Genomic DNA, 15,003 nt, shown 5'->3' with positions numbered 1-15,003 from the left:
CAATAAATCAGAACGAAATGTACTGTCGGGAAATATACAACGGAATGAGTTGGACCTCCCAAAGATTGTTTAAGGCAGCCAGTCTAGTCTCTTCACAGCTGCTTTGAAGAGACTACAGACAGTCTAGCTCAGAGTTTCTCAACCTCTGGTCTGTGGACCAGCACTAGTTCCTGGGATGATGTTGGGATTGTCCAGCAAGGCCAGATTCTTATAGTGGTACTGATGCACCCAATGGCACGTGCTAATTATTAGAGAGCTACGGTAATGATTAAACTAACAGGCTGCCTCTGATATCTCAAGTGATAAAAAAAAATGGCAATTGTCCAATGTGACACCCAAAGTTACGTCAGTGAGGTAGGTATCAAGAAGAAGCTTCCGTAGAAGTGTCAGGTTATTATACACTAGAACTTGGTCATTCTTTTTATAACTTTTCCATATCTGTCCAATCACAAACCTCATACAGTACAGGGTGTTTTGATATTGTGCAATTAAGGTTTTCAAGAGTAAAATAAAATAAAAGTTAATGAATTATTAACATTTAAATAAAATGTATCTTCACACAAGTCTTGTATATGAACAAATCACTGTTGAAAAGTGAAATTATGTGTTCCTTCCCCCTCCCCTGGTTAATAAGAATCTGTAGAAGTGATAAGACTTCACGGAAGCAGGGATGGACTATATAACATTTTCTGTAAATGAATCAGTACGAAATGTACTGTCAGCAAATATGCAACGGAATCAGTTGGAACTCCCAAAGATTGCTTAAGGCAGCCAGTCCGGGTGATTTGCTCTTCCTGTGTCACCACTTTGTCGAAGTAAGTATTTGCACCGCCTTACAAGCTATTTAGACGGGTGTCATGTTTTTCCAAGTCGTCTTTAACGGACTCGATCTTTGTGTTGACCTCGGTGGTGAGAATGGCTATTTGTGCGGATAGGTCAGTGGATAGTGACTCCACCTTAGCCAGCAAAGTCTGTTCAGACTTAATGATCGCCGCCATTACCTTGGCTAGGTCGGGGGGATCAGAGTCAGTGTCCGGTGAGCCCGAGGCTTTAGTAGAGGCCTGCTCTTTTGTGACTCACATATTACCTCAACTAACCGGTGCCCCCGCACATTGACTCTGTAAAGGTACCCACCTGTATATAGTCTCGCTATTGTTATTTTACTGCTGCTCTTTAATTACTTGTTACTTTTATTTCTTATCCCTATTTTTTTTCAACGGCATTGTTGGTTAGGGGCTCGTAAGTAAACATTTTACTGTAAGATCTACACCTGTTGTATTCGGCGCATGTGACTAATAAAATTAGATTTAATTAGATTTAATATTCACTAGAACTAGGTCATGATTTTATATGACCCTGGGTAGCCTATATAACAACTTCCTCTCAATAGATATGCAGCAACCCTTGTAGTACTCATCGAACAGTGAATAGATTTGGGATTTAATCTTTTTTTACAGACCATCTCTATATTTATGGGTGTTGATGACAACACAACAGGCAACATTAGGATTTGTGTAGGCTACTGCTTTCATTCACATGTAAGTATTGCACTTTACCCTATGTTATGCTCAATTTTCAATCCTCTGCCTATCAGAAAAATAGCATTATTATGATGTTGAAATGCACTTTTAATAAAGTTGGATTTTATTAGTTGGTCAGGCATATCACAGTAAATGTAGCATATTTTAGTACATTTTCAAACCAAAATGATTAGGTCTACTGCTGTAGGTGTGCATATTTTAGCGTCTGTCTCATTGTGATTATGGTTGCAGGCTACAGGTGTCTGTTTGTGATAGACGTACACATGGAGAAGCAGACTGTGGACGTTGCCAGGGACGCTTATCTCACAGGGAGGTCCCAACCCCTGAAGTTCAGAGTTCAACAGTTAAAGTCCCTTCAGAGGCTGATCACAGAAAGACAAGGAGAGATTGCCATAGCGCTCCAGCAGGACCTCAACAGGGTGAGAGTTTGGAAGTCATTGAATCATTTTTTGTTGATAAATAGACATACACTGAGTGTAGAAAACATTAAAAACACCTTCCTAACATTGAGTTGCAAGGTGTCGAAAGCATTCCACAGGGATGCTGGCCCATGTTGACTCCAATGCTTCCTACAGTTGTGCCAAATTGACTCAATGTCCTTTGGGTGGTGGACCATTCTTGATACACACGGGAAACTGTTGAGTGTGAAAAAAACAGCAGCGTTGCAGTTCTTGACCAAAACGGTGCGCCTGGCACCTACTCCCATAAGTTCAATGGCACTTAATCATTTTGTTTTGCACATTCACCCTCGGAATGGCACACATATACAACCCATGTCTCAATTGTCTCAAGGCTTAAAAATCCTTATTTAACCTGTCTCCATTTCCTATACACTGATTGAAGTGAATTTAACAAGTGACATCAATAAGGGATCATAGCTTTCACCTGGATTCACCTGATCAGTTTGTCATGGAAAGAGCAGCTATTCTTAATGTTTTGTACACTCAAATGTATCAACAAAGGGCATATACAGTATATCACAAAAGTGAGTACACCCCTCACATTTTTGTAAATATTTGAGTATATCTTTTCATGTGACAACACTGAAGAAATGACACTTTGCTACAATGTAAAGTAGTGAGTGTACAGCTTGTTGAACAGTGTAAATTTGCTGTCCCCTCAAAATAACTCAACACACAGCCATTAATGTCTAAACCGCTGGCAACAAAGGTGAGTACACCCCTAAGTGAAAATGTCCAAATTGGGCCCAAAGTGTCAATATTTTGTGTGGCCACCATCATTTTCCAGCACTGCCTTAACCCTCTTGGGCATGGAGTTCACCTGAGCTTCACAGGTTGCCACTGGAGTCCTCTTCCACTCCTCCATGACGACATCACAGAGCTGGTGGATGTTAGAGACCTTGCACTCCTCCACCTTCCGTTTGAGGATGCCCCACAGATGCTCAATAGGGTTTAGGTCTGGAGACATGCTTGGCCAGTCCATCACCTTTACCCTCAGCTTCTTTAGCAAGGCAGTGGTCGTCTTGGAGGTGTGTTTGGGGTCGTTATCATGTTGGAATACTGCCCTGTGGCCCAGTCTCCGAAGGGAGGGGATCATGCTCTGCTTCAGTATGTCATCTATAACATGTTGGCATTCATGGTTCCCTCAATAAACTGTAGCTCCCCAGTGCCGGCAGCACTCACGCAGCCCCAGACCATGACACTCCCACCACCATGCTTGACTGTAGGCAAGACACACTTGTCTTTGTACTCCTCACCTGGTTGCTGCCACACACGCTTGACACCATCTGAACCAAATAAGTTTATCTTGGTCTCATCAGACCACAGGACATGGTCCCAGTAATCCATGTCCTTAGTCTGCTTCTCTTCAGCAAACTGTTTGCGGGCTTTCTTGTGCATCATCTTTAGAAGAGGCTTCCTTCTGGGACGACAGCCATGCAGACCAATTTGATGCAGTGTACGGCGTATGGTCTGAGCACTGACAGGCTGACCCCCCACCCCTTCAACATCTGCAGCAATGCTGGTGTAACAGTATAACTTTACGTCGTCCCCTCGCCCCGACACGGGTGCGAACCAGGGACCTTCTGCACACATCAACAACGGTCGCCCACGAAGCATCGTTACCCATCGCTCCACAAAGGCCGCGGCCCTTGCAGAGCAAGGGGCAACCCTACTTAAGTCTCAGAGCAAGTGACGTAACTGATTGAAATGCTACTAGCGCGTACCCGCTAACTAGCTAGCCATTTCACATCCGTTACACTCACCCCCCTTTCAACCTCCTCCTTTTCCGCAGAGTACTAACCAGTGATCCGGGTCACGGCACCAATGTAACAGTATAACTTTACGTCGTCCCCTCGCCCCGACACGGGTGCGAACCAGGGACCTTCTGCACACATCAACAACGGTCGCCCACGAAGCATCGTTACCCATCGCTCCACAAAGGCCGCGGCCCTTGCAGAGCAAGGGGAAACCCTACTTAAGTCTCAGAGCAAGTGACGTAACTGATTGAAATGCTACTAGCGCGTACCCGCTAACTAGCTAGCCATTTCACATCCGTTACACTGGCAGCACTCATACGTCTATTTCCCAAAGACAACCTCTGGATATGACGCTGAGCACGTACACTCAACTTCTTTGGTCAACCATGGCGAGGCCTGTTCTGAGTGGAACTTGTCCAGTTAAACCGCTGTATGGTCTTGGCCACCGTGCTGCAGCTTAGTTTCAGGGTCTTGGCAATCTTCTTATAGCCCAGGCCATCTTTATGTAGAGCAACAATCCTTTTTCTTAGATCCTCAGAGAGTTCTTTGCCATGAGGTGCCATGTTGAACTTCCAGTGACCAGTCAGTATGAGGGAGTGTGAGAGCGATGACACCAAATTTAACACACCTGCTCCCCATTCACACCTGAGACCATGTAACACTAACGAGTCACATGACACCGGGGAGGGAAAATGGCTAATTGGGCCCAATTTGGACATTTTCACTTAGGGGTGTACTCACTTTTGTTGCCAGCGGTTTAGACATGAATGGCTGTGTGTTGAGTTATTTTGAGAGGACAGCAAATTTACACTGTTCAACAAGCTGTACACTCACTACTTTACATTGTAGCAAAGTGTCATTTCTTCAGTGTTGTCACATGAAAAGATATACTCAAATATTTACAAAAATGTGAGGGGTGTATTCACTTTATTGATATACTGTACATATACACCAAGCTTTTTAGACGTAATAAAGCCTTTGTAAATCGTAATGCATTTATACGACCTAAATAGATGATTCACAAATCATAAAAGTAACAAAGTGAATGTCTGAGTTTTCATAACTTTGAGGGAGAAAAGAGGGAGATACCCCTTACCATATTAGTAAAGTCCAACCACCTACTTCATTTAATGACTAATCCAGCATGTTTAGGCACAGAGTGTGTTGATAAGTGAATAATAACGATCCATATAGCCTCGATACAGACAGACATCACTGCCCTGTCGTTTTACAGAGCCAGTATGACACAGCCCTCTCTGAGCTGATTGGCCTGGAGAATGAGATCAGCCTGGCGGTGGGGAAGCTGTCTCAGTGGGCTGCCCCTCGCCATGTGGAGAAGAACATCATGACCTTAACAGACCAGGTGTACATCCTGCCTGAACCCCTGGGAGTGGTGCTCATCATTGGGGCATGGAACTACCCCTGGGCCCTCACTCTGCAGCCCCTGATCGGGGCCATCGCAGCTGGTATATACCCCAGGCCCTAGTTCAATTAAATTCCTTCAAATGTTCCCACTACAAGGGGAGCAGAGGGGTATACTACAAAGCAGGATCAATGAGTTAGCCACCTAACGTTGATAAACAACCAGATATAACCACTTATTTGATGGCTCAAACTTAGAGATGTGTTTTTGGTTGTTGAGTCAACTAGACCATGTCCATTTCAAGCTTATCTTCAAAAATAAAAGGTTATATACCAATATTTAGTCAAGTTACCTGGCCAACTCATTGATCCTGTAATGGATGCATATTTAGTTTTCTAACTTTCTCTCAGCAATCCTCTCACACTGTTCATACTTCCTCTACAGGGAATGCAGCAGTGGTGAAACCCTCTGAGTTGAGTGAGCACTCAGCCAGTCTCCTCAAAGCACTGCTCCCTCAATATCTGGACAAGGTCTTACATTTTGCTAACCTTGTATCAGTAATAAAAAAAAATCTAAATTTGTGGTTTTGGGGTAAACTATCACTTTAATGTTGGGTTATTTTCCATGTCAGGAGTTATATCCTGTGGTGACAGGTGGAGTTCCAGAGACCCAGGAGTTACTGAGGCAGCGTTTCGACCACATCTTCTACACTGGGAACAGCACAGTGGGGAAAGTGGTGATGGAGGCCGCGGCCAAACACCTGACCCCTGTCACCCTGGAGCTGGGGGGCAAGAGCCCCTGTTACATCGACAAGGACTGTGACCTCATCGTGGCCTGCCGGTAACAGCTATTTGCTAGTTTGCACCGTTGCTCAGCAACCCATTTTATCCATAGTCACATGGCTCATATAGACATGTCTTGATACGTCATGTGTTTGTTTTTATAGCCGAATCACATGGGGAAAGTTTTTCAACGTTGGGCAGACGTGCATCGCCCCTGACTACATCCTGTGTGAGCCCAGCATTCAGAACAAAGTGGTGGAGGGCATCCGGAATACACTACAGGTCTGTTCCAGATCTGTCTTCACCCAGCAGAGTAGTCTATTACCATGGACAATATATCAGGGTTCTATATCTGTCTATCACACTGTGCGTATGGATTTAGACAGCATCTTCGTTTTAGACAGCATCTAATCCTCATTTGTAGACAGCATCTAATCCTTGTTTTAGACAGCATCTAATCCTCGTTTTAGACAGCATCTAATCCTCGTTTTAGACAGCATTTAATCCTCGTTTTAGACAGCATCTAATCCATGTTTTAGACAGCATTTAATCCTCGTTTTAGACAGCATCTAATCCATGTTTTAGACAGCATTTAATCCTTGTTTTAGACAGCATCCTCATTTTAGACAGCATCTAATCCTCGTTTTAGACAGCATCCTCATTTTAGACAGCATCTAATCCTCGTTTTAGACAGCATTTAATCCTCGTTTTATACAGCATCCTCGTTTTAGACAGCATCTAATCCTCGTTTTAGAGAGCATCTAATCCTTGTCTTTTGTTAATTCCAGGAGTTCTACGGCCCGGACCCCAAAACTTCCCCAGACTACGGTCGCATCATCAACCTGCGCCACTTTAGTCGAGTGATGGGTCTGCTGGAGGGGTGCAGTGTGACACTAGGTGGAGAGAGCGACCCATCACAGTGTTATATTGGTAGGGAGGAGCCTTATGGGGGAGATGATTGGCTGGACTCTTGCCAAGCTTCTTTATTTATGCAATTGGTATACAAATCCATATTGAATCAATTCTGGGATGAACTTTTGTCAGTGCTGTGATGTGCCGATGTAACTGACTGTACCGTCCCTGTGACCTTCCTGTGTGTCTGTCAATAACAATGACCTCCCCGGGCCTCCCGGGTGGCGCAGTGGTCTAGGGCACTGCATCGCAGTGCTAACTGCGCCACCAGAGTCTCTGGGTTCGCGCCCAGGCTCTGTCGCAGCCGGCCGCGACCGGGAGGTCCGTGGGGCGATGCACAATTGGCATAGCGTCGTCCGGGGTAGGGAGGGTTTGGCCGGTAGGGATATCCTTGTCTCATCGCGCTCCAGCGGCTCCTGTGGCGGGCCGGGCGCAGTGCGCGCCAGCCAAGGGGGCCAGGTACACGGTGTTTCCTCCGACACATTGGTGCGGCTGGCTTCCGGGTTGGAGGCGTGCTGTGTTAAGAAGCAGTACGGCTGGTTGGGTTGGGCTTCGGAGGACGCATGGCTTTCGACCTTCGTCTCTCCCGAGCCCGTACGGGAGTTGTAGCGATGAGACAAGGTAGTAATTACTAGCGATTGGATACCACGAGAATTGGGGAGAAAATGGGATAAAAAAATAAAAAAATAAAAAAAAACCAATGACCTCCCCCATCTGCTCCTCCAGCTCCCACAGTGGTAACGGACGCGTCTCCTCACACCAGACTTATGCAGGAGGAGATCTTCGGACCTCTGTTGCCCATAGTGACTGTTGCTGATGTGGGTGATGCAATTCGCTTCATCAATGGGAAAGAGAAGCCCTTAGCGCTGTATGTTTTTTCCTCTGACAAGAAGGTAAGCTACTACCGTTGAAACAATAGGACTCCATATTAGGAGAGAGTGGAGGATCACGCAGACTATACTATTCTTGTTTCTCTTTTTGCCAATGAGGTGATAAAGCGAATGATTGCTGAGACCAGCAGCGGCGGGGTGGTAGTCAATGATGTCATAATGCACTACGTGCTCAACTCCCTTCCTTTTGGCGGCGTAGGTAAGACCGATAACCAACAAGTATTTTAATCGTTTTGGCCAGCACATTGGTGAATTTTCCTAGTTTAATATCCTGTCTTATAATGACCTCACTTGCTGCTCCCTGAACTCTGACCCCCTACAGGTCAAAGTGGAATGGGCAGGTACCACGGGAAACACACCTTCGACCAGCTCAGCCACCACCGGGCGTGCCTGATCAAGTCCTTGGGCATGGAATGCATTAACATGGCCAGGTACCCACCCCAGGACCGCTCACGGGCACGCAGGGCCAGACAGGCCATGAGGAGCTCCCTGTGTGACCAATCCAAATCCAGCTTCGTGTGGGCAGTCTTGGCCACCATCTTAGCCTGTGGTCTCCTTGTCGCCCTGATTGTAATTCTAGTCATGGGTGCCAGGTAGTCCAGGTTCTCACTACTTCAACTCATCAACTGTAAATGTTTTTTGCATCAAATGCACTTCTTGAAGTTGCTATATTGTAATGTATCATCATCAATGTATTATGTCGATACTTCTGTAATCTTACTATGAGAGGTTTTACTATCTATAGATCAACCATGATCATCTATTTTATGACCTGATGTTTCCTTTTCTGCGATTAAAAAGTAGACAAAACAAACGCCTCAGGAGCCAGAGATGAAAAACAAATCTTTACTTTCCATTACTTCATTAGCACGGATTTAGAAAAATATGTTAAAGTATATGCACATGACATGGATACACACAATATTTGAAATGTTGTTTTGAAAAGAAAGAAAATAACTTTTCAGTAACGTTATTGCTTTGTACCTTTTGTAGCTAATGATAACATAAATAACTTCATCAATACTAATCTATTGACATGACTTTGATTTGTTTAGATGAAGTCCTAGGAAATGTAACATCCAAATGTTCCTAGTAACTTCCTAACCTAGTAAACTAAACTCTAACCATCCATCATTTTGCTGTCTGGCCCTAGCGCATTGACACATTTATTATTTCAAAGAGCAAAATGTCTTCCAGATGCGCAGCCTTGTAGGACAGCCTTTAGGCCAAAAGGCTGTTCATTTCCAGTGTCTGGTCTGGAGGAGGAATGAGTTTCTAGATAGAATACCTGAGGGTTAGGGCTCTGACCTTGTCAGGCACTGCAGCCCAGGGAGCTTCCTGCGGTTTCCATTGTGTATGCGCAGGTCCAGCCACTCTTGCTGTGCCACGGCCAGGTAGGACTCCTGTGGGGTGGAGGCCAGCAGCTCAGGGCTCATAGAGCCCTCTGCCTGGGCCAGGGCCTGTTGACATGCAGACTGGAGGTCCATGCTCTCAAAGTTATTCAGACTGCTAGACGATTGGTCCACCATATTGGCACTACTTGGACCTGACGGGTAGAAATCACAAGATTGTCAACAGGAGAAACAGGCCAAATACATTGCTATAAAGTGTTGCGGTACGTCTGACTTGCCTGTGTGGATTACTTTTATAATTCCACTTTAGTGGGATTCAACTAAAAATCATGTTATCAATGATGAAGGCACCCCCCCCGGTGGACACTTACAGCAGCGTCTGAAGGGCTCCCAGCCCCGTGAAGGCATGTAGGGCTTGGCCATGGGCTGCTGCAGCAGGCACACGATGGCGTTGTCCACCTGGTGGAAGACCCGGAGGGAGAGCAGCCTCTGGTGGATCTCCTCTGACAGGCTGTATTCCTCCGAGCGTATCAGGTTCCGGATCAGGTCAAAGTCTTGCTTCAGCTGTAGAGCCCCCTGGATACTACAGAGAGAGAGAGAGAGAGAGAGAGAGAGAGAGAGAGAGAGAGAGAGGAACAGAACGGTTGGTGAGTGGGTTAGTCTATCACTCCCCTTACTAGTGCCATGTTAGGAGATAACAGTAATGATAATCAGTATAATCACAGAAATAGAATCACTAGTATGCGCTCCCAAGTCAGAGATTCTATGCCCATTCTAGTAATTGTATTTCTATGGTATTCAGCACAGTTGTATTTGCTAATCTAAAATCAGGGAATACTGTACACATACCTGAACTTGATCTTCTGCTTGAGGATGTGCTCCATCCAGGCCTCCATAAAGGCTGTCATGGCCTCTGTCAGGGCGGGGATCCGAGCCTCCTCAGGCAGGGCCTGCACCCCCTCCAGTACCTGTCCTATTACACTCTGAGCTGCAGTAGCAGCGTAATCACTAGGGCTGCTGGGGAACTCTACAGATACAATAAGATGAAGGAAAAAACAAGCATCAATTACATTGGCTCCATACACAAAGTACAAGAGAAAAAAACTCAAATAGTGGACATGTTTCTTATGTTTAGAATATAGGATATTTCAGTTCTAACAGTCTGTAATTTACCTGTTTTATAGTTCACTCTCCAGTGCTTTGCTGAGGGCATGGTCTGCAAAAAGATCTCCTCAGACATCCTCTTACAGTCCATGGAGAAGATTCTGAGCACCAGTTCAGAGAATACCTTCAACAATGCAGACATAATAGAACTAACTGAGTTTATTTGAGTAAAAAACTCAAATCGGTTATAAGAGATGACAGGTGGAACATTGGTCTAGAAATTGACAGATCAACCATTATATTGTCCCTCACCTGTAGATCTGTGACACCCTGAGTAAGCTGTGCAGCCAGAAGCTTGAGATGATGATTTTCATTCACACTCAGAGCCTCCACATGCTGCAGTAGCCTCACCACTGATGCTCTCAGCACCTTAAAGCACAGAACACACTTATGTAGGTGCATCCCTCAATGTCAAGATAGGATTTCTCACTAAAGACAAGAAGAAAGATGGAGACCACCTGAAGCAAGGCCAACATACATTCAATAGGGAAATAGAAGATGTGTCCCAAACGTCACCATATTCCCTATATAGTGCACTGCTTTAGACCAGAGCTCTAGTTCAAAGTAGTGCACTATATAGGAAGCCATTTGGGAAGCATATCAGATTGAATCCTCACCTTGAGGTCTCCTAGGGTGACGAGCAGGAACTTGTTGAGGGACCAGGAGGAAAGGAACTGGTAGGCCTTTCTCATGACCCAGAAGGTAGAGGATCGGACGGATGCCACCGCTCTGCTCAGCGTTCCTATGTGAAGGGACCTCATAGTCCGAGCATTACTGTCACCTGATGAAGGATGAAAAGCAAGATGACTACCATGTGGCCTGGTAGAATGTTTAAGAGGTAGAGAAGAAGAATGATCTAGGGATATTTGGAGGTGATTTCCAGATTAATAAGCAGTTTAAATCATATGGATATGGGGGTTACCTTGGACCAGGTGGGCTGATATAGGGGTTACCTTGGACCAGGTGGGCTGAAGTTTGAAGACACTGCAGCACTGTGAGGAGTGGAGGGGACAGCTGCAGGAGTCTTTCCATGGTACATGTCATCACCATGCAGTTCTCACGCTCAACTCCTGGAAGACATTTATCTTTCAGTCCTGAGCCCAGTGATGCACACATCACTGCAAGAGAGGAAGAAACACACGCACAAAGATGAGAGGCAATAGCTTAACAGAAACCAAAAACATTGTGTTGTTATATTACTGTAACTACATGATGCAGATGGATGTCAAATTACACTGTATTAAGGATGTTTTAAACACAGAAACTGACCCTCGTCCCAGTGCCTAAAAGCAGTGTTGGACAGGAGCTGTAAGCTGAAGTCATCAACCACTCCTCTACACTCCTCAGGGATGAGCTCTGCAAGGCATTCAACTATTATTTATTGAAAGTGTGTCACAGTCACACATCAACTGATTAAAAACAGGCAGCATTTGTTACCTCCTCTACAGCCATGGTTGAGCCACATCACAAGCTGGAAAACCATCTGGTCGTTCCACTGGTTAACACTGCCCAAAGGGTCTCTCTTTGGTGGCTGGTGGAAGCGCTGGATGACTGCTTTGCCAAACTCCCTCCACAGCATTGTCCTGTAATGACCAAAGAGCTCCACACAGGCCCCAGACTGGACTGACTTGGGTCTCTTTATCTCCTGCCTGGCCTCATCTGTGGGTGAGGACTCTCCCTCACAGCACCTGGGAGAATGTTCTGGGGTGTTGGTCCACTCCGGCCTGGGTCTGTTGGGGATGTGTGGAGCCAGCAGGTCTGTGGAGGACACCAGGGCCTGGAAGAGAATTTCGAGAGACTTTCGGTCCTGACGGATGAAGGCTGTAAAGGGGAGATCAGAGGAGCAGGGACAGGGCTTTCCCAACCTGGATTCATCTGAAGAGGGCCCAGGGAGGTTCTCCAGTGTGAGCCCATCAGGACTGGGCTCTGAGGGGTGTAGAGCGGAAAGCAGCGGGAATAACAGTTTTAATTTCTCCCACGTAGGGGCTGGGGCTCCAGTGTGCAAGACCTGGGAGTGGAGGAAGCTCTGTTGGGAAGCCCATTGGTACAGCTGCTCTGCCGCGATCTGCCCCCTGTGCTCTGCCAATATCCTCATCAGTTCAACCACTGGGAACGGTGCAGGAAGGCTACCCCTCCGGGTGGGCTGCCTACTAGACAGCCCAGGCCAGTCAGACAGCTGCAGGGTCTGAGTTCTCCACCGCGAGCCTCTATGCTGGAATCTCTGCTCCTCCAGTACCTGGTTAAAGACCTCTGCCCCAGCCAGCAGGTCCTCTAAGGCATCTCTAGGCACCCTGGCCAGCTGAGCTGAGGCCAGAGCGGAGAGGGCTGTATAGATACAACGTTCCATCAGAACCAGGGCCTGAAGTCCCAGCACTCTCAGTGTCCGCCGCATGACAGCAAGGGTCTCTGTCCTCTGGAACAGAACAGTTCTCAGCCAGACGTCAGACTGGGCTTTGGCACATAGAGCATCCCAATGGCTCACGTGGATACGTAGTTCCTGGCACAGGCCTCCCATCCCAAAGCTCCAGGCAGAGTTTGGTCGCTCCAGGACTCGACTCCTGTCCATCAACAAACCTAGCTCCCGCTCCAGCAGGCTAGTCAGTTTGTCAACATACACAGCGGTGACTCTGGTGCGCCGGGCATACTCATGGAGGAAAAGGAGCTGAGCCCGCTGTTCCAGTAGGTACTGCAGCTGCCCATAGTGCTGGCTGAGGGTAGCGGCTGGAGGGTGGTGGTAGAAACTTCCCTCTGTAGCGAGGCCCCTGACGCAACTCTGCAGCTGGCCTGTCCGTGGCCCCCGCAACACTTGGCACTGTGGACTGAGACCCAGCATGCCCTGGTCTAGCCGCTGCAGCCTGCTAGACGACTGAGAAGTGAGGTTCTGGCACGCTACAAAGCTATCCCGGTTCTCAAATTCCCACATATCATCACTTTTCTGCCTCAGTAGCCACCTCAGGCTGGGGTTGAAGCGAGTCCTCAGCAGGGCCTCCGCCTTCTGCAGAGACTTGGTGAAGGGGCAACTCGGGGACCAAGAAGCTGAAGATGACAGGAGTATAGTGCTACTGTAATGCCACACAAACAGCATGGTCCTCTTATCAATTTGTTTCTATTTACATAGCTCAGGTGTTGAAACTATCAAAGCTCAGGTGTCAACTATCAAAACAGTAACAAAGAAGACGTTGCCCATACCATCAAGCTTGTCCTTTGAAAGAAAGTCATCATCTGACAAAGCAATTAGTCTCTTCTGAAATAAGAGAGAATGGTCAATAATAAAACCATAACTTAATGTTTTTTACATTGACTTAAGCCTACCACAAAATATTTAATTGAGAATGTTAGTCACTTACCTGTTCATCTTCAGAAGAAAAGGGTTCTGGGTTCTCATTCACAAGGGATGTCTCTGTTTTATCTGGATGGAGACAAAGAGTGGTATCAAACCACGCAACAGTGTTCCTCTTCTGAAACAGAACACGAAGTAACAATAAACTACGTATTCACAATGTCAGTGTAGACTTTAGGAAACAGAGAAGGTTACCTCTTGCCTTGTCCAAACCTCCCTGCCCCTCTATTTCCAAAGCGGTCCCATTCTGGGTTTCCTGGTGGGTGCATAAAATCTGAGCCATATCAAACAGGACGCAGCATTCAGGGGTCTTCCCCAAAATGGCTCACATTGCTGTTGGAAACAAAGTTATTAATTAAATGCCCTCATAGTCAGAATAAATAGAACACATTTCCAGGAAACAGCACTGAGTTTTAACGTTAGTCAAGGTAACATGATCACCCTCTTTACATTTCGTCTTCAGGTCACGTCTAGCTCTTAAACTTTAGGAATGAGGTCATGTTCGCCTGCTGATGTTTTCTGATAGTATTCCTTGACAAGCTGTCGCCACCAAATACTCCATCTGTGCGGTCTCTGATAGTGGACTATCGTATAGCAAGGCAACAATAGCCAACGTTCACATAACTAGTACAAGTGTCTATTTGAAAACGATTTCACACTTGCTTGTCATTGCCAAATTCTAGTGAGATTTATAGCAACTCTATCACAGTGACACACACCCTAACATGGTAGCTGACGCGTTGGCCATCTGAAAAGTATAGGCTATTTACTGCCATAATAAAACGGCAATAACACAATACCTGTGAAATCAGTATCCGACGTAAAGGCCCAGTAAGAGAACCCCATTTAGCTGGCTCGTAAGTCTATGTTTCCTCTTCTTGACACCTAGCGTTGGCAAGTTAATTTGTCAACATTGCTTTTTACTCCAAGTTGTTTTCCACGACTCGCGCTAGCAAGCTAGCGAATATTTTCTAGTTAACAAGCGATGGCCAAATTGAAGAAATTAGCATCCATTGTTGCTAGCTACCGTTAAAGGTAATAAAACAAACATCACATTTGTACTTGAATACTTCCGTGTTTCACATCAACACTTTCTGTGAGGATTACAGCAGTCAACTGTTAGTAATTTAGCCAATCCTATTTTGAGTTTTAATCCTAGTGCTCACGAAAGTAGCGGGCTTGGTCCACGAATAGCATTGCTAGCTCAAAGCTAGCTAACTATCATGAGATACAAACAGCCAATGAAAAGAGAGCGTCCCTTGTTGTTATGGTTAATACAGGGCGGAGCTATGGTGCTCCTCCATGCTTCCGACCTACACAATTTATCACAGCTACCGAGTATAAACGAAATGTTCTCTTATTAAGTAATAAGCATTAATGTACTATGAATAACTAGCTAAGAACATATTATACACTTCGCAGCTACAGCCAGAACGCTGAA

The 15,003-nt window shown here is 45.9% G+C and overlaps 2 protein-coding genes across 4 annotated transcripts; one reads left to right on the top strand and one right to left on the bottom strand.

Moving 5' to 3' along the window:
* The first annotated feature begins 670 nt into the window (after positions 1-670).
* LOC129827587 (aldehyde dehydrogenase, dimeric NADP-preferring-like) lies at positions 671-8,451 on the top strand. 2 transcript variants are annotated; one of them, XM_055888563.1, is made up of 11 exons: positions 671-815; positions 1,458-1,538; positions 1,773-1,960; positions 4,994-5,225; positions 5,567-5,652; positions 5,754-5,962; positions 6,069-6,186; positions 6,693-6,834; positions 7,543-7,709; positions 7,806-7,905; positions 8,029-8,451. In XM_055888563.1, the coding sequence occupies exons 3-11, from the start codon at positions 1,805-1,807 to the stop codon at positions 8,301-8,303; spliced, it is 1,485 nt and encodes a 494-aa protein (XP_055744538.1). In that variant the 5' UTR covers positions 671-815; positions 1,458-1,538; positions 1,773-1,804; the 3' UTR covers positions 8,304-8,451. The 2 variants fall into 2 exon arrangements, with proteins under 2 accessions (XP_055744538.1, XP_055744539.1); XM_055888564.1 differs by lacking the exon at positions 671-815 and adding an exon at positions 840-1,239.
* Positions 8,452-8,538: 87 nt separating this feature from the next.
* On the bottom strand, positions 8,539-14,947 carry ccdc142 (coiled-coil domain containing 142). 2 transcript variants are annotated; one of them, XM_055888561.1, is made up of 13 exons: positions 14,363-14,947; positions 13,758-13,895; positions 13,570-13,631; positions 13,412-13,466; positions 11,660-13,258; positions 11,492-11,593; positions 11,176-11,340; positions 10,840-11,003; positions 10,475-10,591; positions 10,232-10,346; positions 9,908-10,085; positions 9,430-9,641; positions 8,539-9,252 (listed from the first exon to the last, which is right to left on the bottom strand). In XM_055888561.1, the coding sequence occupies exons 2-13, from the start codon at positions 13,843-13,845 to the stop codon at positions 9,002-9,004; spliced, it is 3,108 nt and encodes a 1,035-aa protein (XP_055744536.1). In that variant the 5' UTR covers positions 13,846-13,895; positions 14,363-14,947; the 3' UTR covers positions 8,539-9,001. The 2 variants fall into 2 exon arrangements, with proteins under 2 accessions (XP_055744536.1, XP_055744537.1); XM_055888562.1 differs by having other exon boundaries at positions 11,492-11,578.
* Between the last annotated feature and the right edge of the window lie 56 nt (positions 14,948-15,003).

Source organism: Salvelinus fontinalis, chromosome 29, assembly GCF_029448725.1.
Source record: "Salvelinus fontinalis isolate EN_2023a chromosome 29, ASM2944872v1, whole genome shotgun sequence".
Classification (NCBI taxonomy): Eukaryota; Metazoa; Chordata; class Actinopteri; order Salmoniformes; family Salmonidae; genus Salvelinus; species Salvelinus fontinalis.
The sequence above is the reverse complement of the archived record's forward strand: the minus strand, read 5'-3'. Positions and strand labels throughout refer to the sequence as shown.

Coding starts and splice junctions, on each gene's coding strand:
- LOC129827587 (XM_055888563.1), top strand. CDS start 1,805: ATGGAGAAGCAGACTGTGGACGTTGCCAGGGACGCTTATCTCACAGGG. Junction 5,653..5,753: donor TCCCTCAATATCTGGACAAG/GTCTTACATTTT, acceptor TTTCCATGTCAG/GAGTTATATCCTGTGGTGAC. Junction 6,187..6,692: donor GCATCCGGAATACACTACAG/GTCTGTTCCAGA, acceptor TGTTAATTCCAG/GAGTTCTACGGCCCGGACCC.
- ccdc142 (XM_055888561.1), bottom strand. CDS start 13,845: ATGGCTCAGATTTTATGCACCCACCAGGAAACCCAGAATGGGACCGCT. Junction 13,632..13,757: donor AGGTTTGGACAAGGCAAGAG/GTAACCTTCTCT, acceptor GTCTCCATCCAG/ATAAAACAGAGACATCCCTT. Junction 10,347..10,474: donor AGGGTGTCACAGATCTACAG/GTGAGGGACAAT, acceptor GCATTGTTGAAG/GTATTCTCTGAACTGGTGCT.